The sequence below is a fragment of the Coregonus clupeaformis genome, unplaced genomic scaffold (assembly GCF_020615455.1).
Source record: "Coregonus clupeaformis isolate EN_2021a unplaced genomic scaffold, ASM2061545v1 scaf2015, whole genome shotgun sequence".
Taxonomy (NCBI): domain Eukaryota; kingdom Metazoa; phylum Chordata; class Actinopteri; order Salmoniformes; family Salmonidae; genus Coregonus; species Coregonus clupeaformis.
This window is the reverse complement of record NW_025535469.1, coordinates 30163-55666: the sequence shown is the minus strand read 5'-3', so window position 1 is coordinate 55666 and position 25504 is coordinate 30163. Positions and strand designations below refer to the sequence as shown.

General features: G+C 40.8%; 1 protein-coding gene across 1 annotated transcript; it reads left to right on the top strand.

The window, feature by feature from the left end:
- On the top strand, window positions 1–17503 carry LOC121540824 (tripartite motif-containing protein 16). Its single transcript, XM_041849941.2, has 6 exons — window positions 1–600; window positions 2497–2592; window positions 15883–16116; window positions 16215–16374; window positions 16500–16559; window positions 16796–17503. The coding sequence occupies exons 1-6, from the start codon at window positions 1–3 to the stop codon at window positions 17317–17319; spliced, it is 1674 nt and encodes a 557-aa protein (XP_041705875.2). The 3' UTR covers window positions 17320–17503.
- The last annotated feature ends 8001 nt before the right edge of the window (window positions 17504–25504 follow it).

Genomic DNA, 25504 nt, shown 5'->3' with positions numbered 1-25504 from the left:
ATGGGAGAGAGCACCAAAATGGCAGAGAATCAGGACCTGTTCCATTGCTCCATCTGTCTGGATCCACTGAAGGATCCGGTGACTACTGCCTGTGGACACAGCTACTGTATGGGCTGTATTAAAGAAAGTTGGGATCAGGATCGTCTGAAAGGTGTCTACAGCTGTCCCCAGTGCAGACAGACCTTTACCCCAAGGCCTGTTCTGAAGAGAAACATCGTGCTGGCTGAAGTGGTGGAGAAACTGAAGAAGACAGGACTCCAGGCTGCTTCCCCTCCTGCTCTGTGCTATGGTGGACCTGGAGATGTGGCGTGTGATGTCTGCACTGGGACCAGAAAGCAGAAAGCCCTCATGTCCTGTCTGGCATGTCTGGCCTCTTACTGTGAGACTCACCTCCAACCTCACTATGAATCTCCTGCTTTCAAGAAGCACAAGCTGGTCAAAGCCACCGCACAACTACAGGAGAAGATCTGCTCTCATCATGACAAACTGCTGGAGGTTTACTGTCGTACCGATCAGCAGTGTATCTGTTATCTGTGTACAATGGATAAACATAAAGGCCATGATACAGTGTCAGCTGCAGCAGATAGGACTGAGAAACAGGTAAGACCAGAACAACTTGTTGCTGACTGTCTGATAAACAAAGAAATAAAGATACAGTAGGAACTAAGGCTATTTGAATATGAGATCATTCAAATGAAATCGATCCTCAGCAGAACAAATATGAACACAAACCTTGAGTATATTGAGTTTGCTCCAAATGTTTCACCATTTTCTAAAGTCAAACAACATTATCATTCTGAATGCCCTTTTATGAGTCCAAAGTTCAGCCTCAACCCCTTGATACATGTACGCCTACCATAAAAACTATAATCATTCACATAGCAACATAATAAAATAATTTTTTACACTTCAACTGTGAGAGACGGAATCTAAAACAAAAATCCAGAAAATCACATTGTATGATTTTTAAGTAATTAATTTGCATTTTATTGCATGACAAAAGTATTTGATCACCTACCAACCAGTAAGAATTCCGGCTCTCACAGACCTGTTAGTTTTTCTTTAAGAAGCCCTCCTGTTCTCCACTCATTACCTGTATTGACTGCACCTGTTTGAACTCGTTACCTGTATAAAAGACACCTGTCCAAACACTCAATCAAACAGACTCCAACCTCTCCACAATGGCCAAGACCAGAGAGCTGTGTAAGGACATCAGGGATAAAATTGCAGACCTGCACAAGGCTGGGATGGGCTACAGGACAATAGGCAAGCAGCTTGGTGAGAAGGCAACAACTGTTGGCGCAATTATTAGAAAATGGAAGAAGTTCAAGATGACGGTCAATCACCCTCAGTCTGGGGCTCCATGCAAGATCTCACCTCGTGGGGCATCAATGATCATGAGGAAGGTGAGGGATCAGCCCAGAACTACATGGCAGGACCTGGTCAATGACCTGAAGAGAGCTGGGACCACAGTCTCAAAGAAAACCATTAGTAACACACTACGCCGTCATGGATTAAAATCCTGCAGCGCACGCAAGGTCCCCCTGCTCAAGCCAGCGCATGTCCAGGCCCGTCTGAAGTTTGCCAATGACCATCTGGATGATCCAGAGGAGGAATGGGAGAAGGTCATGTGGTCTGATGAGACAAAAATAGAGCTTTTTTGGTCTAAACTCCACTCGCCGTGTTTGGAGGAAGAAGAAGGATGAGTACAACCCCAAGAACACCATCCCAACCGTGAAGCATGGAGGTGGAAACATCATTCTTTGGGGATGCTTTTCTGCAAAGGGGACAGGATGACTGCACCGTATTGAGGGGAGGATGGATGGGGCCATGTATCGCAAGATCTTGGCCAACAACCTCCTTCCCTCAGTAAGAGCATTGAAGATGGGTCGTGGCTGGGTCTTCCAGCATGACAACGACCCGAATCACACAGCCAGGGCAACTAAGGAGTGGCTCCGTAAGAAGCATCTCAACGTCCTGGAGTGGCCTAGCCAGTCTCCAAACCGGAACCCAATAGAACATTTTTGGAGGGAGCTGAAAGTCCGTATTGCCCAGCGACAGCCCCGAAACCTGAAGGATCTGGAGAAGGTCTGTATGGAGGAGTGGGCCAAAATCCCTGCTGCAGTGTGTGCAAACCTGGTCAAGACCTACAGGAAACGTATGATATCTGTAATTGCAAACAAAGGTTTCTGTACCAAATATTAAGTTCTGCTTTTCTGATGTATCAAATACTTATGTCATGCAATAAAATGCAAATTAATTACTTAAAAATCATACAATGTGATTTTCTGGATTTTTGTTTTAGATTCCGTCTCTCACAGTTGAATTGTACCTATGATAAAAATTACAGATCTCTACATGCTTTGTAAGTAGGAAAACCTGCAAAATCGGCAGTGTTTAAAATACTTGTTCTCCCCACTGTATGTCACATTACTATACTATTGATCTACTGGACAAATAAAGCTTGATAGCTCATTGAAGAGTGATTCTCCGCAGAGGCAGCTGGGGATGAGTCAGCAGAAGGTCCAGCAGAGATTCCAGGAGAGAGAGAAGGAGCTGAAGGAGCTCCAACAGGCTGTGGAGTCTCTCAAGGTGAGTATTGTTGACCAGAGGAGACACACCATTTCACTTCTCTCCTCCAGTCAGAGAGAGAGAGAGGGGCCCCTATCCAATCCCACTGACTGGAAACAGGACCCCTTTCAGAGAACACACGGCTTAATGTAACTGACGGGATATGAACCCGGGTCTACTGCGGGAGAAACCAACATCTTGGGGGTTCGATCCCCGGGACCACCCATACGTAAAAATGTATTCACACATGACTGTAAGTCGCTTTGGATAAAAGCGTCTGCTAAATGGCATATTATATATTATTATATTACACCAAGAGGAGATTCCCTACTGGGCCGACACTGATTTTAAAGTCACAAGCGGGGCTACCTCATCACATAACCATGAGTAACCATGAGTGACTCATGTCCGCTATACATTAACAGAGAGCTCTCTCTCTCTCACTCTCTCTCAATTCAATTAAATGGTCTTTATTGACATGGGAAACATATGTTACATTACCAAAGCAGGTTAAATAAATAATAAACGCAAGTGAAATAAATGATCAGAAATTAACAGTAAACGTTACACTCACAAACGTTTCAAAGTAATAGAGACATTTCAAATGTTATAATTCAAGTAAAAACAGAATGAGCCGTGCGCCAGACTGAGCTCTGGAGGTGAAATGGAAATGAATGAGGGAGAGAAAAATGAGGAAGAAGGTGTGGTGAAGAGCTCAGAACCCGAGCCTGGCATCAATGGACATGATAAAGAACAATCTAGTGCAGTAGGAGATACATTGTTGTAGAAAGTGGATCCATACCTTTTGGCAGATCCATTTGTGGATTCAGGGTGGGTGGGAAAGGAGTTGGGTGCAGTTGAATCAGTGAAGGTAAGCTGTAGTGGACTTGTGATATTTGTTTGTGTTTCTTCTGACCAGAGGGAGTGGGCGCTCCGTGTCACGCAACTTGGGTCAAGGTCTGTTTCTTGCTTTGCTCTTAGGAACAGGGCACCATTGAAATGAATGTTTTCTGGGGTAATGTTAAGTGTGGAGGTGGAACAATTGAAGATGAAGATTCCTGGTGTTTGTGATTCCCGCTGTTTGGTGCGACGCAGACCTGGTGGTGAGCGTGGTGAAACAGAGGAGTCACTGTCAGATCTTTTGAGTTTTGTGTCTTTACCCGATAAAGTCATGTTAGGATATATCAGTTATCCTGTTAGAGCTTTTGTGGCGAATCCACTGCTCTGTTTCAGGTGCAACGTTTATGGTAATGTTGCAGCAGTTTGTAGGAGGGAGATTCCAAGATGTGGGAAGTGTGCAGGAGGGCATGGGATAGAGGATTGTGTAGTTTCGGTGGATAAAGTTGTGTGTGTCAACTGTAGGGATGCCCATGTTGCTGGGGATCTGAAGTGTCCGGTGCGAGAGAGGCAGGTTGAGGTGGCTAGAGTCAGAGTAGTGCAGAAGGTGTCGTATGCTGAGACAGTGAAGGAAGTAGAGGAGGATGGGTCAAGGGTGAGAGATCCTGAGAGGAACCCTGTGAGTAGTAGATCTGTGCCAACACAGAGGGATAGGCCAATTAGTGATATATGCTTTAGTAAAGTTAGCTTCTTAGCGTTCATAGCAATGTTTATTAACTGTACCGCAGAAATGGAACGTAAATCACAGAAAATATATGTTGTGGTCGAAAATCTGTAAGTTCGTAGGCATTGAATTGAGCGAATGCTGCGTAGGTTCACTGAGTTGTAAACTAAATGGATAGGTGTAGCTCATTGATTTATAGATCTGACACAGTTGCTACCTCAGATAATGAGCCTAGCAAGTGTCGTGAATGAGGTATGTAGTACCCACAGAAGGCCACAGGGAGGAGCAAGAGAGCTATAAACCTATTCATTTTTTTGCTTTAAATACCCTAAACCTAACAATCAATCAATCAAATGTGTTTATAAAGCCCTTTTTACATCAGCAGATGTCACAAAGTGCTATACAGACACTCTAACCCTACTTATAACCTATTTTAGCCTTAACTCTAACCCCTAACCCTAATTCTAGGGTAGGGTAGCCTAGAACACGTTTAGAAACTATTTTAGTAATAATTTTATGTTAGTAAATACCATTATAGTACTAAATAGCATTTCTTGTTATTTTTTAAATAAAACCTATGTAACCTTTATTAGTCATTTTATTATATTTATTATTGCAAGGCAGAACACTTGATAAACAACACATTTGTTTTATTTTTTAAATGTGGTTTGAACTGGTTGTGACCTAGTAACCTCTATGTGAAAGTCCAGCAATTGGCATATCATAGGTGGGGCAGGTTTGAGACTGATCTCCAGAATTAATAAGAAAAATACACTTTATTTCTCAGCTGCCTCACCAATGTCTTTACGTGAATTAATAACTTTTAATTGCTAAATATTTCCAATAGATGGCTGCATAAGACCACAAAGCCTCAGTTATAGGCTACAAGCATAAAATAGCATGCAACCAAAGACTATGTCCTATGATTTTCTAAAAAGGTCACTCATTACTTTACAGTTAGCTATATATCTCGTATTAGGCCTGTGTTGCTTTTGGGAGAGCAACAAAATATTAACTCTAGCAGGTGTTGAACCCCGGCCAAATAATCACTAGTCAGATGTGCTAACCTCAACCCTAGTAAACATGCATTATGACATCATCTTAATATCTCATATATTCCAGCCCACCAATAAATCATGCAACCATCGCGGTTAGAAAATGTACCTCAACATGCCCCTCGCTTGTGCTAGAAGGCAGAGTGCTCGCTGCCGCTGACGGCACAAGCTTTTTGCGGGGCTTGTTGAGTTGGCTACTTGTTCGAGAAGGCAGAGTGGCTCTGTGCTGGTTGATGAATTTGACAATGAATGTACTAGAAAAATACATTTTTGTCGACCAGAGGTGACTGACTTAATGTTCACGCTTTTTGATAATCGGTATAGTAATGAGGTCTAATTTTAAAACATGAGCATAAAAACAGGTAATAATAAACATGAATAAACATGTTTTCCTGTGAGGGGGAGTGGTGGTGTATCCAGGGAGAGAACTAAACTTATCTTCTGAAAAATCATTCGTGGTCTTATGCTGCCATCTATTGGAATTATTTAGCAACTGCAGTAGTGCTGAATAAAGTGTATATCCGTACTAAGTGTATCCTTACTAAAGTAGTAATTACTCAAAATTGCTAAATATAAAATGTTCTAGTTCATTTGACATTTACAACCATAAAATAACAATTCATAGCATAACAAACAATGAAACTAACATAAACCAAAAACACCATACTTTTAGTTAATTATATAAAAAATAATATATATATTTAGATGGGTGACATTATCTGCCAAAGTAATACCCCCTTAACATATAAACACAGACACTGGACACAGACACTGAAAATGAGCTTTTTTTTATATAAATCTGGTAGCTCTCAAACGAGCCTTTGCTTTGCTGAGCAGTTAGTTTTCAGGAGTGTGCTGCCTGCCTGCCTTCAGAGGAGTCTGTCTGGGAATAATGTAAAGTTAATAAGTTATTGCCTCGCTTTCACAGAGGCCTGGTTTACATTTACATGTGAGTCATTTAGCAGATGCTCTTATTCAGAACGACTAGGGTTAAGTGCCTAAATCTGTCGATGTACAAGGGTACAGATTTCTCACCTAGTCGAACCAGCCACCTCGATTACTGCCCAACCACCTCGATTACTGCCCAACGCTCTTAACCGCTAGATTAAGAGCGTCTGCTAAATGACTCACATGTAAATGTAAACTAAATGTAAACAATCCACAAAAAGGCAAAATGGTAGTAGATAAATAGTAAACTGGTTAAATAAAAGACTGCTCTTAGAACTTTCAGACTGCCATTGTTTTGGGGAAATAGGGACATGTCTGTCTATTTCACCAATCATGTCAAATATATGTATTAATTTTAATTGTTTGAAGTTCTACATCATTTTAATCAAGATAACCAATTATTTCTAATGATGTAAGTTTGGGCAGCGTATTGCTGGTAGTTAAAACGTCAACAAAAAAAACATGTACTCCTGGAACTCTGAGGTCGTCCCATTGTTTCCTTTAGGGGAAATATAGGTATGTCTCTTTATTTCACAAAATATCTCACAATGGTATATTTCAAGTCAGACTCCATTTTAATCAGGATAATCTCCTCTTTCTAATGACATCAGGTTGGGCAGTGTACTCTGCTGTCATCGATCGCTAGACCAGAAATAGTCAGAAGTTTAAAAACAATCCTACTTCCTGGTAATGCAGACATTAGCACACTTGGCACCATTGAGGTGTGGATGTTTACTTTCTACACCAGTTCTTATTTATTACTTATTTTTTTCTGTTTCGTCCTAAGAACAGATTGTAGTGGTGAAATAAAAAGGTAGACATTTGTTGGTGCCATTTAGGGAAAATGGAATTCTAAGGATCATTCCAGTCAGAAGAGGCTCAGTGATGGTTAGTTTCAATTCATTTGCTATGGCCTCAGGCTAGTGTTCCAGCTCAGCCAATGTTCTTTGGCCGTTTTACAGCCTTAAGTGAATTTTTACTTGTTCTATTGTCCAGCCTACTAGGACTCAGGAGGCAGAGGCTGGGTCTAGCTCTGCTACGGGGCAGGTTACTGGAGGGGGTACCAGGAGGGAGGATTGTAGAGCAGGGTCAAGTGGTGGTGCGCAGGCCGTGGAGAAAGCGGTGATGGGGAGGTTGCAGCTGGGCTACATGAGCTGAGGCAGGTTTCTGTAGTAACAGAGACTCCAGTGGGCGAAGGCTTGGTGGGCTCATCCCAGGAAATATTGCCTGTCATTGGGGAAGAGGCACTGATCAGGGGGGAAGTGCAGGGAGGCAGAGACTGGGGAGGAGGAGGACAGTACCTTGCCAATGGAGGAGGAGGAAGAGGGGGGAGGTGAGTCTGCGGGAGCGGAGGACAAGGCGGTCTCGTTTTCAGACGGCTCATTGGATCCAGAGCTGAAAGCCAGTCAGGCTGAGGGCCCAGTATATACGGTGTGAGAACTTTCTAGGTTCCTGATAGAGACTAAAGGGGAAAAAGAAGGTTCTGCTGGAGTCTTGTTTGATTGATCCTGGAAGGTTTGTAAGGTCAGTACAACACGTGATGAAGAATGAGGGGTTTAGTGTCCTCTCACCCAGGAAGCGGTATAGGCTGAGAAAATGGGTCATGGGTTCTTAAGGGCATGTCTTCAGAATCTGCTTAAATTGATGTTTTTTTCTGGCATGGCGGCTTTATGGGCTTCTCTACTGGTTTCTGATTGTGGTGTTTTCCCTCACACCTCTTATGGAGATTTCACGGTTAGACTTCCTTAACATGAACGGCGGCAGAGACTGGGGGAATATGTAAACCAAAAACATTTAAACGTGATTTTTTTGCAAGAGACACACAGTGATGTGATTAACGAAGTGTATTGGGGGTCTGGTGTAAGGGGGCGCAGGTGCTGAGCCATGGCACAGATCTTAGTGCAGGGGTAGCAAAAGAGGTGTGTAAGGGTAGGTTGTTAGTGGTTAGAGCCAAAATCAATGACCTTATCTTTGCTTTCATAAATGTGTATGTACCTAGTACAGGGCTCAGTTCTCTGTTTCACCAGGGGCCAGGCAGGTGTGCTGTTGGAAATTCCATGTAAAGCTTTTCCAAGATGTCACTTTTTGCTCAAGCTTCCAAGGCTTTTGGGAGAGGTGGGGACAGCAGAAGGGGGAGTAACTTCTGTTGTGGGGGAGAGGAGGGAGCCTGATGGGTGGGTAACTTCTGTTGTGGGGAGATGAGGCCGCGGCTGTGGAGTTGTACTCTGATTTATAGAGGGCATAACTCTGTGATCCTGGGTGTTCTCAGGTTCTGCTCAAAGACCTTTCCAAACTCTCTCTGTCACAGAGAAATCAAATTGACATTTCCCTGGCCTTTCACAAACTCTCAGCTGCCGTCTCTCAGACGGTCTGCCTCTGATTTTTTTTTTAAAGGTCTGGGAAATTATTGGACAGGACGTGTGTTGCGTGAGTGCGTCGGGGTGGGGGAGCTGTCGCTAAGCTGTAGACGGGAGGCTTTGACTCTCCTGCCCAAAAAAGGGGATTTGAGCGACATAAAGTACTGGAGGCCTGTGGCATTGCTCTGTGTGGACTATAAGATGGGCGGGTAACTGTGTATCAGGACACCTAATCACAGACAATCTGTTCATAATCAGGAGAAAGCCTTTGATAGGGTGGACCATGAATATCTGTTCAATGTGTAGTTTTGGTTGTGGGGCCTGTGTTCAAATGTTGTACGCTGGGGCTTCATGGATGGTCAAGGTGTGGGGAGGGCTCAGTAGGCCAGTCTGGGTAGGGAGGGGCATTCACCAGGGACAGTTCCATCGTTCTGACTCAAAGCGGTGCAAAGGCTACTGTACCGTACGGAGGTGGGCTGGAGGGAACCAGCATGTGCTCTGTTGAGGAGGGCTGGTGGTTTGGTGCTGGTTCAGCAGCTCTTCATCATGCGGCCGGAGAGACTCAATACAGCAGGGGTCTCTGATTTCTATGCTGCAGTACTGAGGGCCTGGCAGCTGCTGAGGCCCACACGAGAGGGGGGTGTGGTGCCTGGGCCATGGGTATGGGAGGAGCCCATATTCCACAAACCACTGATCCGTTTGAGGTCCGCTCATTCAGCCACCCTTTAGGGACCTTTAATGGCAGCAGGCATCAAGAGACTCAGCTGGTAAAGCACGGTGCTTGTAGCGCCAAGGTAGTGGGTTCGATCCCCGGGACCACCTGTACACAAAAATGTATGCACGCATGACTGTAAGTCACTTTGGATAAAAGCGTCTGCTAAATGGCATATTATTATTATTACTAGCAGACCTGCGGCTGCCGGGGGGTGGAAACCCCCCAAGAGTCGGCACAGCAGGCGGGACAAACGTCTCTTAGGCTGCTGGAGGCTCTGCCTGACCCAGTGAGGAGGGGACTGGAGCAGCCTGAGGAGGGGCCACCACCGTTTCCACCACTGCAAGTGACAGCAGAGACTGGGGACTGGCAGGAGAGTCCGGAGGACTTACTGACTTTTAACACTCTGAGCCAGGTAGTGGCAGTGCTGGCAACACTGGCTGCAGTAACTCATGGGGAGGGGGTCACACTCGGACAATCAGAGAGGGGGTTTATCATTGTGGCCCAGGTGGCACAAAATAATCAAAGGTCTGACCGCACAGAGATGCTTGGGAAAATGGTTACAACAGGGGATCATAGTGTTTGTGTCTCAGGTGAAGAGGGTGGATCTGATCTCCATCACCTAGGACTTGACATAGATTAAGTAGATTAATCAAATCTCACATTGTTATCAAATTCTGCTCAATCTGCATGCTTTCTCAATCAGCTTTAACTGTATGTGCACTCGTAAATCAAGTTATTTCTCGAGTTGGGCTCTGGGATATAACAGCCGTTGAGTATCTGATTTTATGGTGGATTGTGGAGGAGAGGGGTTGAGTGTGTTGGAGTATGTGAGTATGTGCGTGTGTGCTTGTCTGGCATCTGTTGTGGGGGGGTGGGGATGTTGGGGGGGAGGGGGGGTATGGGATGGACCACAGGAATTATTTGCTAGGATAATAATTGCTTGTCAATGAATTAAATGTAATACAATGGCAATCCGGGTTATATGTTAGAATCCTACATGTGAACTGCCAACATTATTACGCATATTAATTGATAATGATGGAAAATAGGATATGCATATATTTTTTTAAATAGTTATATAGATATATATATAGAGAGGTGAAAGCATTGGAAATGCTTTTGGCGGTTAATCTGCTTCTGTTTTGTGGGTGGCACTGTGTGCTGTTTTCGATGGATGGGTCCTGGCCCCTCGGGGCCTTAGGGATCCGGAGGGACGTGGGTGGGATGCTGATCACTGGCATGACGGCTCAACTTGGGATGGGGAGGGGCTTTAGCGGGGGAATTAGAGGAGAACAATTGAAGGGTTACTCCGTAGCAATGCAAATATCATGGTACAGTTATATGGACACTCTATCATTACGGTATTTCTTATTGGTAAATTTACAAACATATATAATGATAAATAGTCTTGAAACTTGTATCTCATTATGGTGTATGGTGAAATAAGTATAGCCAGTTATAATTGTAATGGCTTAGCTGATAATAACAAAAGAAGAACAATATTTACATCGCTCAAAGAGAAGGAATATAATATCTATTGTATACAGGAAACTCATTCAACAATTCGAGATGAAGTAGCGTGGAAAAAAGAATGGGGGGAAATATACTTCTCCCATGGGCAAAGAAATTCAAAAGGGGTGATGATATTAATTAATAGTAATTTCAATCCGAATGTGCAAATTGTCAAAATAGATACGCAAGGTAGATGGATTATTTTAAATATGTTATTGGACCATAAACAGATATGGCTCATTAACCTTTACGGACCAAATAATGATGATCCACAATTCTTTGACAATATATATAATAAATTATCAAGCCTGCAAGCAATTCAAGACAATATTATTATGGTGGGGGATTATAATACTGTTTTAAATAGCTCAATGGACCGTAAAGGAAATCACACCACAAACAATCACCCACAGGCTCTTAAGGAGATTGTGAATGTCATGGATACATTAGAACTAGTAGATATATGGAGGCTTAAATATACTGATCTAGTGAGATATACATGGCGGAGACTGAATCAAGCTAGTCGTCTTGACTTCTTTCTTATCTCATTCTCGTTGGCACCAAAAGTAAAAATAAGTGTTGATAGGGGACAGAATGCGGTCGGACCATCATATGATAGGCATATACATTACTCTTACTGAATTTCCACGTGGGCGAGGATTTTGGAAATTTAATCAAAGCCTATTGGATGATAATTTATTTATAATTACAACAAAGGAATTTATAACTGACTTTTTCCAACATAACATAGGTACAGCGAATCCCCTTATTGTATGGGACACCTTTAAATGTGCCTTTAGAGGCCATGCGATTCAGTACTCATCTCGAAAACAAAAGCAATTTAGGTCAAAAGAGTTTATACTAAGAAAGGAAATAGAAAGTCTAACAGAACAGATAGATGGCAATAAAAACTGTAACATAGAGGCTCAGAATAAATTAGAGGAAAAACAAAAAGAAATGGAGAAACTTATTCAAGAAAGATCAAGTGTAATATATTATAAAAATAAAGCAAACTGGATGGAATATGGGGAAAAATGCACAAAAATATTTTTTATCTTCAACATAGGAATGCTACCAAAAAGAACTTAATGAAACTGGTTACAATTGACGGAGTCACCCATAATTCACCAAATGATATTTTGAAGGAAGAAACAAAGTACTTTAAGCATATGTTTTCTTTTCAGTCGCCTCCATCTCCTCTAACTGAAGCTAATTGTAGAGATTTTCTTTCTATTGATATGTCACGGATTCTGCCGAGGCTGCTCCTCCTCCTTGCTCGGGCAGGCTTCGGCGTTCGTCGTCCCCGGAGTACTAGCTACCACCGTTGGATGTTTCGATGTTTGTTTGGTTTGGTCTGTCTGTTGCACCTCTGTCCGTTTGTGTCTAATTATGGGTCCTATAAGTTTTCTGCTTTGTGTATGTGAGTTTGTGTGTTGTTGTCCGCCTGTCCGTTGATGTCAGAGTTTTGTGCTCATTTAGTTAGTGTTTTACGCACTGCTTGCGTAATCTCTCTCCTCCAGTGTTTGAGGCCCGTTTATTTTTGCATTGTATATTTGACTAGTAAAGTCTGTTTGACTGAGCTTCTGTGTCCTGCACTTGACTCCGACTCCGCATCCACATCAGCCCCATTGACATGATAATGTCAAATTAACAGCCACACAGAAAGACTCATGTGAAGGTGAAATTACAGAGGAGGAACTTCTGGATGCAATTAAAGACTTTAAGTCTGGGAAAACTCCAGGGTTGGATGGCATACCAGTCGAGGTATACCAAACCTTTTTTGATATACTAAGAGGACCGTTATTAGCATGTTTTAAACACTCCTATGTAAATGGTAGATTATCTGACACTCAAGATGAAGGTCTGATCTCATTATTACTGAAACAGGATACAAGTGGAAAATATAAAGATCCAGTCCATTTACAAAATTGGAGGCCCCTTACACTTCAGTGTTGTGATGCAAAAATCCTAGCAAAATGTATAGCACATAGAATTAAAAAGGTATTGTCGGATATTATTCATTCTAATCAGACAGGTTTTTTACATGGAAGATACATTGGAGATAATATAAGGCAAGTATTGGAAACAATAGACCACTATGGAAAATATGGGAAACCAGGCCTGCTATTCATAGCAGACTTCGAAAAGGCATTTGATAAAGTTCGACTGGGGTTTATATATAAATGCCTGGAGCATTTCAATTTTGGAGAATCTCTTATAAAATGGGTCAAACTCATGTATAGTAACCCAAGGTGTAAAATAGTAAATAATGGCTATTTCTCAGAAAGTTTTCAACTGTCAAGAGGAGTGAAACAAGGTTGTCCACTATCGGCATATCTATTTATTGTGGCCATCGAGATGTTAGCTATTAAAATCAGATCCAATAATAATATCAGAGGATTAGAAATACAGGGCTTAAAAACAAAGGTGTCATTGTACGCTGATTATTCATGTTTTCTTTTCAACTAGAATCCCTCCACAGCCTCATAGAGGATCTAGATACATTTTCTAACCTCTCTGGATTACAACCAAATTATGACAAATGTACTATATTACGTATTGGATCACTAAAAAATACAATTTTTACATTACCATGTAGTTTACCAATACAATGGTCTGATGGTGATGTGGATATACTCGGAATACATATCCCAAAGGAAATAAATGATCTCACTTCAATACATTTTAATAGAAAGTTAGCAAAAATAGATAAGATCTTACTACCATGGAAAGGAAAATACCTGTCAATTTGTGGAAAAATCACCCTGATTAACTCTTTAGTATTATCCCAGTTTACCTATTTGCTTATGGTCGGTTTTTTAAATTATATGAGAACAAATATTCAATTTTATTTGGAACGGCAAGCCAGACAAAATTAAAAGGGCATATTTATATAATGAATATGAATTTGGAGGACAGAAATTATTAAATATTAAAGCATTAGACCTATCACTAAAAGCTTCAGTCATACAAAAGTTATACTTAAATCCGAACTGGTTCTCAAGCAAATTAGTAAGATTGTCTCACCCAATGTTCAAGAAAGGCCTTTTTCCCTTTATTCAGATTGCAACAACTCATTTGCAGTTATTTGAAAAGGAAATCATCTCCCAAATATCACTATTTCTAAAACAAGCCATAGAAAGTTGGTTGCAATTTCAATTTAATCCTCCAGAAACTACAGAACAAATAATGCAACAAATATTGTGGTTAAATTCAAATATACTATTTGACAAAATAACTTTATATTTTGACAGAATGTTTAAAAAAGGTATAATCTTCGTAAATGATATCATCGGTAGGACTGGTGGAGTTATGTCGCACATGCAGCTAACAAAAACATATGGAAATGTCTGCTCTACCCAAAATTACAACCAAATAATTGCAGCCTTACCGCAAAAGTGGAAGAGGAAAGTGGAAGGGGGAGAAAGTAAGGAACTTGTCTGTTAGCCTTGCATTAAAGAACATAATTGGTTAAGGAAAACTGTGATAAATAAAAAAGTATATCAGTTTCACTTAAGGACCAAAGGATTGACAGCCGTCATTAATTGTGTTTTTGCGCATAGGTTTATGAACTACACGCAAACGACACTATTAGAATCTTCAATTTAAATTATTATATAATTATTGCTACCTGTTATTTATGTGGGGGATACAATCTTCCCAGCTCTGCAGATATTGCTGTGAAGAGACAGAATCATTAGATCATTTGTTTTGGTTCTGTCTATTTGTAGCTTGTTTTTGGACACAGGTCCAGGAATGGCTAAAGGATTGCAATATTTACCTGGAGCTAACCTTGCAGAAGCATTACTGGGTGATCTGAAAAGTCATAGTCAATCAATCAATAATATAATAATACTTTTAGCAATTTTTTAAATTTTTTATTCACAATCTGTAGAAGCAATGAGAATAGAAAGGTTCAGAACTTTTGTAAAACATCACAGTACGGTTGAAATATATATGGCAAATAGAAATCCTATATGGATGGTGTTAAGAGATAGATGGGAGGTATTGAATAGAGTTGAAGGATGGGACTACTAACAAATAACAACAAATAATAACAAAGATAGCTAATAATGTAAGCATACTGTGTCCATAATAAGTATATAGGTTGTATGTTGGGAGCTTTTGGGAAAGAGCACAGTTAGAAAGATATGGCATATAGAAGCAAACCGGATGGACATCATGAAAATGATCGGAGAGGTTGAGAGTAGAAGAAGTTCAGGAGCAAAAAAAGTATATATATATATATATATATATATATAATAGAATTATTATAAAATTAACTCTGTCCATAAGGTTTAGATAGTAAGTATAGACCGGAAGTAGAGGCCTGGGCATTGTTGTTCACTAATTTACTCCAAGTAGGGAAAGGATGGCGGGGTTGAAAAGTAATAAAGGGGAGTATATACATAAAAAACATGGGGGATTGGAAGTGATGCAGACAATTACATTGATAGAAGATAGAATCTATCTGCAATATTAAGCTGATCCACCCCCCCCAAAAAAAAAAAATTAAACAAATGAAAAAACACTCTGAGCCTGGGGGAGTTTGAGGAGGTGGGGGGTAAGGTGCTGTACACCCTCAGTGTCAAGGTTAGACACATCAGGAGCTTAGCGGGAGTGAAGGGGCATCAGTGGCAGGGGGTTGTGGGGGCTGAGAGCATGGCAGGGTATAGGTGGAGGGTGCTCTATAAGCTCCCAGTGCTGGAAAGGTCAGGGGTCCTCCAGTGGAGGGTATTACATGGAGCCCTGGACACCAATAGCTGGTTGGCTCGGGTTGACCTGGGAGTTGGGGAGGGGTGTCCGTTTTCTGCAATGACAGACTGTTCATCATGTTTTTTCTGTGTTGCCAGGGTAATGCCATTACTGTTGACGCCTTAGGGTTTAGTTTTGAGTTGAACAAAATGATCAACAGTGTGGAGATGTTTCAGGAGGTATGGGGGCTCAGGGGGGCTGTCTGTACGGCTGGAGAGGAGGGGTTGGATGTACGGTTGTAATGTGGTGCTGGATGGTGTATTGTACTGTGGTGTTGGGTACTGTATAATGTGATTGTGTGGAGGTTGTGGTGGCACGCAATGTGTTTTTAGGAGGGGGTGGTGTTAGTGTAATGAGGATGGCTCATTAAAGTAAGACAAGTCAGTCTCTCTCTCTCTCTCTTAACAGCGCTCTGCACAGGCAGCAGTGGAGGACAGTGATAAGATCTTTACCGAGCTGATCCGCTCCATTGACAGAAAGCGCTCTGAGGTGAAGGAGCTGATCAGAGCCCAAGAGAAGGCTCAAGTGAGTCAAGCTGAAGGACTCCTGGAGCAACTGAAGCAGGAGATAGCTGAGCTGAGGAAGAGAAGCACTGAGCTGGAGCAGCTCTCACACACAGAGGATCACATCCATTTCCTCCAGGTAAATAAACTGCCTTGATACATGTGATATGAAATTAAAACTCTCAATCAATTGGTTCTGCTCTCTCTCTCTCTCTCTCTCTCTCTCTCTCCCTCCAGAGTTATCAGTCTCTCTCCAGTACCAGTGTATCTTCAGACTTACCCAGCATCGTTGTCCGTCCTCTTCAGTACTTTGGAGATGTGAGTAAGACTGTGTCTGAACTGAGAGAGAAACTAGAAGACTTCCTTAAAGGAGAATGGACCAAGATCTCCACCACAGGTGTGTTGAAAATAATAAGAACATCAACTTTAGACCATTGAAAGTTCCCTACTAGTCATATACATGTGGATTATGGTATGATGATAACATTCCCTCTCTCTGTGAATGTGTTTGTGTGTCTGTAGTGAATATAGTGGATGTTGTACTGCCTCCAGAGCCCAAGACCAGAGAACAGTTCTTACAATGTGAGTCTCTTTATTCTGAAGTAACTAACAGTCTCTTTTTACTGACACTCCTAACAATCCCTCTAGAAATATATAGCAATAGTAGATCTAATCAAAGACTGGGTATCTATCTGACTCCTCATATTTCTCTGATTTGATCTCTGCTGTGCTCTAATCAAAGACTGGGTAGATACAGTATCTGACTTAACTTATTGTTCTAACTCCCCTCATTGGTCTCTGCTCTTCTCTTCTCCCAGATTCCTGTCAGCTCACACTGGACCCAAACACAGCACACACACTCCTCTCTCTGTCTAAAGGAAACAGAAAGGTGACACGTACAGGCCAAGTCCAACCATATCCTGACCATCCAGACAGATTCACAAACATCTACCAGGTTCTGTGTAGAGAGGGTCTGTTTGGACGCTGTTACTGGGAGGTGGAGTGGAGTGGGCAGTGTGTTGATACAGCAGTCTCATATAAAGACATCAGCAGAACAGATAGAGGTAATGCATTTGGTGCGTTTGGAGAGAATAACAAGTCCTGGAGTTTAAAGTGCTCTAGAGGTGGTTATTGGTTCAGACACAATCATATTGTGACTAAAGTATCAGGCCCTCAGTCCTCCAGAGTAGGAGTGTACCTGGATCACAAGGCAGGTACTCTGTCCTTCTACAGTGTCTCTGATACAATGACCCTCCTCCACAGAGTCCAGACCACATTCACTCAGCCCCTATATCCTGGGTTTTATCTCTATAATTGTTCTGCTGAGTTGGTTAAACTGTAGTAGGGTCCACATAGATACTAGTCATGCTGGTGTAGTCTATAGCTGAGCTGGTTAAACTGTAGTAGGGTCCACAGAGATGTTAGTCATGCTGATGTAGTCTATAGCTGAGCTAGTTAAACTGTAGTAGGGTCCACATAGATACTAGTCATGCTGGTGGTGATGGTCTCCAGATGTGATGATTAATTTTTCTGTACAATTATTTTTGTCTGACTGATTTAGTCTTCAGAGTTTAATTAAAACTTAATAACGTATTTTTATCAAATGCAATGTTTTAGTATTCTACATTTACATTAATCATGATGTTTGCTGTTAATGTATGTTGGTTTTCATTCAGAACCATTGAAAAGTTTTCTCAATTGGTTCTCTGTCTCAATGTCATTTTCCTCAGTGTCGTATATGAAGATTATGACTTTGTTAATGTTTTTTAAGTGGAACTGAAGGGATGTTTATTTAGTGTCAGAGGGAATGTTTTAGTGTGACGCCACATACAAAATACAGGAACTGTGTGTTGTAGACAGGGGATTGGACAGTAGAGGGAGCCACCCATATCTTGGGAAGATTATATATACTGGGTAAAAAGGAAGAAGAGGTTAGAGCGGCCATTGCAATCTGGGACGTCGCTCTCCGGGTGGTCATGACATCCGTAAACTCATGCTGAAAGCTTGTGATATGAATAAACTTATGATCAAGGTTCAGTATGAGCGGACTCCTTTGTTTATCAGCAATGACTAGCAACATTTGACTCGATACTACAAATGGCGTCACGAAAAGGGAGGGTCTGCATCTCTTCTTTGTTCCATTCAAGCGCCAAGCTAACTCGTTCTGAAGTCATGGCCAGATAAGGGTGAGTTTTTTCTCACCGCTTTGGGAGTTTGTTCGTTTGGATGCTATTTGGGTGTGCACTGGAGAGATGTACCGTTAGGACCGATGTGTGGCTCGTGTTGCTTTATTGCTGAGAACTGGGGGTCTGGCTAATCATTATAAATTTTTTGCACTGGTAAACAGCGCAAAAGGGGGGAGAGCCTATAGATTGGCTATAGAGATATGTTGCTTGAATAGGAAGTCAAGAACAATCGATGGCAGTGAATAAGGCCAAGATATGTATACAAGTTAGAACATTGCGGATTTGATAAGCCCTCGGAACGAGGCGACCCCTAGGGTGGGCCATAAATCCTGATAACGCATTCGGTGTGATTAGGTGGGTTCTGGGAACTCGAGTTTGGAATATACATTTTATTGCATGTTACCGCTCAGCTGGTGGTTGACGAAGCATTTGTCTAATGTAACCTCTCATAGAATATCCATAACTCACGGCAGCCTAAAGTTAGTGATAAAGGAAAAAGTAATTTAAGGCGCAATGTCGGGTACATTGTTTCATGCCACATGTTGCATACAGAGCTAAATGCTAATGCTAAATGCTAATATGCTGCATGCTAACATGTGACCTTAGAGGGCCACTGCGATGGAATAAAGCCTCTTAAATTATGTTTGTATGTGTAGAATTTACGTTCTATGCTTTGTGAGCTCTGTTAAGTGTTATTGTTTGACTATAAGGGGTAAAAGAGAGGAGCTGTAGCAGAATGCTAACGTTCTGTTGTCTGGAAATCGTATCGTTAAATGTATTGCACATGCGTTTAATTTTACGGCACTACACTACAACACGTGGGAGTTTACGGCACTAGATAATGACACGTTTGATTTTACCGCACTACACTACAACACGTGGGATTTTACTAAACTACAACGCGTGTGATTTTACGACACTAGAGTGACGTAGGGAGCATATGCTTCTGTTACACTGGGTGCAAGGGGGGGAGACAGAGACACAGACGAAGGAACAAAGAGAAGAGATTTGAACACGAATGGAATCTTCTAGTTGTTACATCGGCTGTTGTTTGAAGATGAAACTGTTTGTTGAGACCTATTGAATTGATAAATGAGAGAGATATGTTGACGGATTAAAAATAAAAGTAATTAAATAAATAAATAAAATAAAAATGTTATTGAGCTATCTATAATTATTCCTGAGTTAATTCTTAGAGCGAATGTGACTGGAGGAATATTGAATGGTTGAAGTGACTCAACGATTGCATAAACTGCTAAATTCTTGTCTGTTTCTATGCTCTTTTGTCATATGAGAGGAAATAGGAACGATGGGACGAGAGGAGAGAGAGAGAAAGAAAGTGAGGTGCTGACGTGTACATCACGTGACAAGGGGTGACGCGACAGAGGATCGAGTCAAAAGGTTTTGGTGCTGTTCTGTTTACAAAATCTTCCCCTACAGGATATTTGATGTCATGACAATTTCACAGAGACTTGGCAAAATACTGATTCATTAAAATTTGAATTTTTTGAGTTTCTGTGCATCAGTTGGTTTGATTACAGTTCTGTTGGAAATCGAGTACTGACATTATTCTGTAAAATTAAGATAATTGGGTGCTTATAAAGCAAGGGGGTTTATGGGTATTGTAGTGTTGTAGGATTGGAAGTCTTTATTTTTGGATTGCTCTGAAGTTGACTACTTGCATTTACTTTCCGGATGGGTTGTGGTAAGATAGCCACTAATTGATGAATTGGTAAAATAGGATATAGAAATAAAAAATTGTTTTTCATTATTCATAATTTTTTTATTGATTTTTTAATAGATTTTTTATTTTAATTTTTAAAAAAAATTATTGTTTAGTTTATATTAATAATTAAAGGGGGGAAGCCATAGGCTATATAGTCTGAAATAAAATAATTCACAATAAAGGAATATAAAAGAGTTGGTACAATGGGAAAAAGATATCAGGACTATGAAGGTAATTACACCTGTTGATATAGTACAAAATAGTAATCCTTTAACTAAAGTATTGCTAGGTTATCCGGCAAATGAAACAAAAGTTGGCCTGACATTGAACAAACCATAGCTAGTCGAGGGAATCTTAACCCTGACGTCATCAACATGATGAAAGTGATTGAATAATAGATAGAGGACAAGCAGAAACGACAATAAAAATGAATCCAAAACTCCAGAAGTAAGAAAAAACCGAGATGTCTGGAAACTAAGAGAAGAATGAGGTTCGGAAAGATGAAGATAAAGATGAAGATACAGAAGAGAAGAAAAACTGCTGAGAAAAGAATCCCAAGAATTGGAGGAGAAGAATACATTGAGGCCAAGTAAAGAGAGAAAAGTAAGAAGATGATGGAAGATGATATTTCGAGGGCAAAACTTAGAATATAAGCTGTTGAAGAATACTGATATGTCAACAACAAGAAAGAACAGGACCAAGAAACTCTCAGAAGACTCAATCAAATACAACTGGTGGAGAATAAGAAGGAGAAGAAACAAGCTTTGGTTATGAAGAATCAGAGTGAACCAAATCAACAATCACTGCTACAGCTTCAACTGAACAAGGTCAAATGCAATTGTACCAGCCACCAAGGACGGTACCAGTTGTTTCATATCCACAGCCAGTTTCTGGACAGACACAGAATTGGAGAGGAAGAGGACGAGAAGGCTTAGAAGAGGAGGAAGGTTTCAGCCACACTTCCAGCAACTTTCAGAAGAGTGTTATAATTGTGGACAGATTGGTCACTTTACCTGTGAGTACAATGCGCCAGGAGGAAACAACAGAGGAATTTCTGAGGAAGATAAAGGAGCAAGTGAAGATCACCTGTTCTCCAGGTGAACCCTTAAAGGAGCAAGGATTCTAGAGTGCCTAGAAGATCCGAAGGGGGGTGTCAGCTGATAGCACCGATTAGGGAGAGGAAGAAAATATCCAACAATTGAAGTGAAAATAAAAAGGACTATGAGAAGTGATGGTGAATAGTGGAAAAGCTTTTATCTGTGTTGAGCCTAAAGAGGTTAAACATCTCACTATGTAAAATTAACTAATTAGGATAGGGATTTGAGGTAGTAAAACAGCTAATTACTCTTAAGGAACCAATTGAGCTCTGCTATAAAAAATCAAAGAGAAATTAAAATAGACATACTAATATTAGAACATATACCTATTGCATTGTTGGGAAGAGATGCATTGTGTAAATTGAACTGTACAATAAGATGTACACTAGACGGCTGTCTGGTAGAATATTTAAAAAAAAGTAGGGTTTTTGGGAATCATATTTGCTTGAAAAGATAATATCATAGGAAGGATGACAATCTATTAGACTGCCTATTAGACAATCTGTCTGAAAAATAAAGTTAAAAGGGGTGACTGTTATTCTTGGTTACATTCCTACACCAAGAGATTTCAGACTAGGCTAAAAGATGTTTAGTCGTTTGCCAAGTTCTTGTGTAAAGTCATAAGCAGGTGGGGATTACCCGATCGAATATCCTCAGACAATGGAAGGGCATTTGTGGATAAATCAGTTAAATTGATGTTGCAAAAATTGGGAATTAAGCAACGTCTTGGAGCAGTTTATCACCCACAAAGTCAAGGGATGTGTGAAAGAATGAACGGTGTCTTGAAAAATCGCATTGTGAAGATTTGTCAACATACGGGTCTAAACTGGATAGCGGCGCTTCCTTTAGCACTAATGGTGTGTCGCTCAAGTGAGTTGCGTGATCTACGTATGACACCCCATGAGTTGGTAACAGGAAGAAGGATGCCTACGCCTTGTTTGCGAACAAGCGGAAAGGGTCCAAGCTTGGCTCTGTTGGAAGATGAAATGAGAGCGTAGGTTACATATATGGCCAATTTTCATAAAAAGTTGTCCACATATGTTTCTGACAGGCAAAGACAAGAAGAGGTGCAGGAGGAGCTTGAGGAGGAAAAGAGGAATACAGTACAACCGGGGGACAAAGTATTCGTAAAGGTATTCAGAAGGAAGTGGTATAACGAACGTCGTGAAGGACCATTTGAAGTGGTTCGTAGTACTGGAACAGCTGTCCAGGTTAGGGGGTCTCCTACGTGGTATCATTTGTCACATTGTGTTAAAGCGCCTGGAGAAGAGGTGCCACGCGCAGAGAGAGAGGATGGAGATAGGGGAGAACAGGAAGAGGGAGAGATTGTCAATGTTGGGGATAACGTTGATAATGTTTACACTTCTGATGATGCCAGAGATGACTATGCAATGGATGGAAAGGAAAGGGGATTTGGGGAAATTGATTTTCAATACGTCCCAGAAGCAACAGGGAATATTTCAGTGGAATGTGAAGCAGCAGAGAGCACCAAGGGCAACTCTGTTACAGGAGAAGCTAGTGATTCAGTTAGACAAAGTAGGCCTAGACCAGTTAGGAGAAAAGTCAGACCAAAACATTACGAAAACTAGGGTTGAAGTAACTCTAGGACAGTCAGCTCAGCTCCCATGTAAGTGCACGAGCGAGAACAGTGGTGAAGGGAAATTTAGAGTTCAGTGGGAAGATAGATATGGCAGGAGTTTAGATCTGTTAGAAGCAATTGCATTGAGAAAGTATGCGTTGCTAAATGATGAGAGAACAATGAAGATTGAGGGTGATTGCGGTATCTATATTTACAATTCCCAGCAGGAAGATCAAGGTGATTATAAATGTAGTTTTTATAATCAACAGGTTGAAAGTGAGGGATTAGAGTTAGGACTGATAGTTAATGTAGTGACACTAGTGGTGATAGATGGAAATACAAGTGAAGAGTTAAGAGTCTTAGGGAGAATGGATGAAGTAACAACAATAACATCAACACTTCAGTCTATTATAACAACAGTGAGAAGCAATTTAACTCTTTCAACATTGATAGTTAGTAAAGCCATAAATATATCGCATTTGATTACAAGGGAACCAATAGCTCCAGCACCAATTTTAGAAGAAAAGACTGTTATTAGGGTTAGGATGGGTGATACAGCTCATCTTCCTTGTAGCTGTGAGAGATGGAGTGGGGGAGGGGACGTTCCTCCCACATGGAGAGATAATTATGGAGAAGAAGTATTGTTATCAGGACCAGATGTAGAAGCGGTGCCCCCTAGTCAAAGGAAGTATATTTTGTACAACAATATGAAGGGGAAGAGGGTTATGAGTGATTGTGCACTTATTTTGCGTAATGTTACAGAGAAAGATCAGGGAGAATATATGTGTACTTATCTAGTGCAAGCATTAAAATTTGTTCCGGTTAAGAATTATTGGTTAAAAGGCTATGTAATTCGTAAAGTGACGCTTATAATGGAAGAGTTGAAGTCTGTTGAAGCTTCCACAGTCACCAAAGGAGTTCAGGAGAAGTATATTACAGTAGCCACTCCAACAGTAAATAATACACAGAGGATATCGGTAGCTTTCCCACTAGAAGTAGTTAAGGGTGTTAATACATCACCTAAATCAACTACTTTAATGGTAACTTTGGAAGGGATTAATGGTACGACGGCAATAACAAATGTAGGAAGTATGACACCGACACCGACAACAACTTTTCTGAAATTAAAGGATGTAGCAAGAGTGACTCAGCAGATAGTGGTAGAGAACAATATAGATTCATCTGAAATAGTGCAAGATAATATCATGGAGGTACAGGATGAGTTCTTTGATTTCAACATAACATCAGAAGATACATCTGATCAATACCGCTCTTTAGGGAAAAGATAAACTAAATGGAAGGCATATGGATTTGATTCTTCTGTTTTGAAGATTAAAGATGAATGGGCAGGTAGACATCTTTGGTTCCAGCAGTTAACTCATTCTGTAAGATCAGTGAGGAATCTTGAGGGTCCATGTCTGTTGAGAATTCCAGCACCAGAGACGTGGGGTTCCATTTTAGAGATGGTCGCTCAACCTCTATCGAGTATGTGTCAATCTTATGCTTTGTCATGGCTGTTGTATCAGCAACAATCATTAACAGATAAAATAATGTCGTTGTCAAAACATTTGTTTAAGCCTAGGTTTAGGTGTTCTTGGTTAAATGAATTACCCTATGTGAATTTGTTAGATGGGAAGGAAAATCAGGTAACAGCGAACCCTGAAGCATTGGAGGTGAAAGCAGTGAGGGCTAAAAGTTGTTTTTGTTCTAATAAAACATATGATGGAAAGGGTATGTTCATGGGAATATCAGATTGTGATGATTATATGATGACTTTGGGTAAGCATGAACATAAGGTTAGAGATGAGAAATATAATGTTACTTTTTATGTTCCCAGTAGTAAGAACAGCAAGACTTTGATGGTGGAAGATCAGATTTTGCCTGGCAATGTGACTATTGGGAATTTTAGAGATATTTGGTGGGTTTGTGGTGATAAAGCATATATATTCTTACCCTATGGATGGACAGGATGTTGTTACATGTCAACGTTGAAGCTTCCATATGAGGCTTTTACCATTAAAAGAGGGGTAGCACCGGACACAGATAAATCTGAAGCTAGGGTTGGAAATAGGGTGAAAAGAGACATGGCGACATTTCATAGTCTTGAAGCCTACCATTGGAGGATAAGTCTAGGAGAGAAGTGGGGACTGGGACTTTTTCCATGGTATGGTGTAACATTTTTGGCAGATCATATTGATAATATTACCTATACTTTGCAGGGGTTTGCGAATGAAACAATAAGAGGGTTTAACCTTCTGTCAAATACTCAAAGAAGTCACAGACTGACGCTGTTGAAACATGACATGGCTCTTGACTATATTTTAGCAAAACAAGGTGGCTTATGTTTGGCTATGAATCTGACGGGGGGATGATTGTTATACTTTGATCCCAGATAGTTCCGATAATATCACGAGTGTTATAGATGCGTTGAAGAATATAAGGGATGCGTTTGGTAGATCTGAAGGACCTGGATGGTCAGCGAAGACTTGGTTGCAAGATCAGTTAGGCCCAGTAGGAGCAGTGATGGTTCAGATTTTTGTTGCAGCTCTGATAGCGCTTTGTGTGATGTTTTGCTTTTGTACTTTGTTACTGACCTTTGCGAAAGCTATGATATTAAGATGGGTTGGAGTTGTAATGCCTGGAGACAACACTCAGATGCCGTTGTTGACTGTTCCTGATCTGGATGAAGATGGACAAGTGGGACTGGATGGAGTATTGATGGATAAATATCCTTTTTGATTATTTGATAATTTTTCAACAAAAAAAAATTCTATATTAGTGTGATTTTAGTATGATGTTATGAATCAAAGGGGGGAAATAGGATGATGTGATTCATAAATCATTTTATATCATTTTTTTATATTCTTAGTTGATATTGATGTTTTAATTTGAAAATGTTGTTTCGCAAAAGATACTGTTTGGTCTTTTCTTTTCTTCCA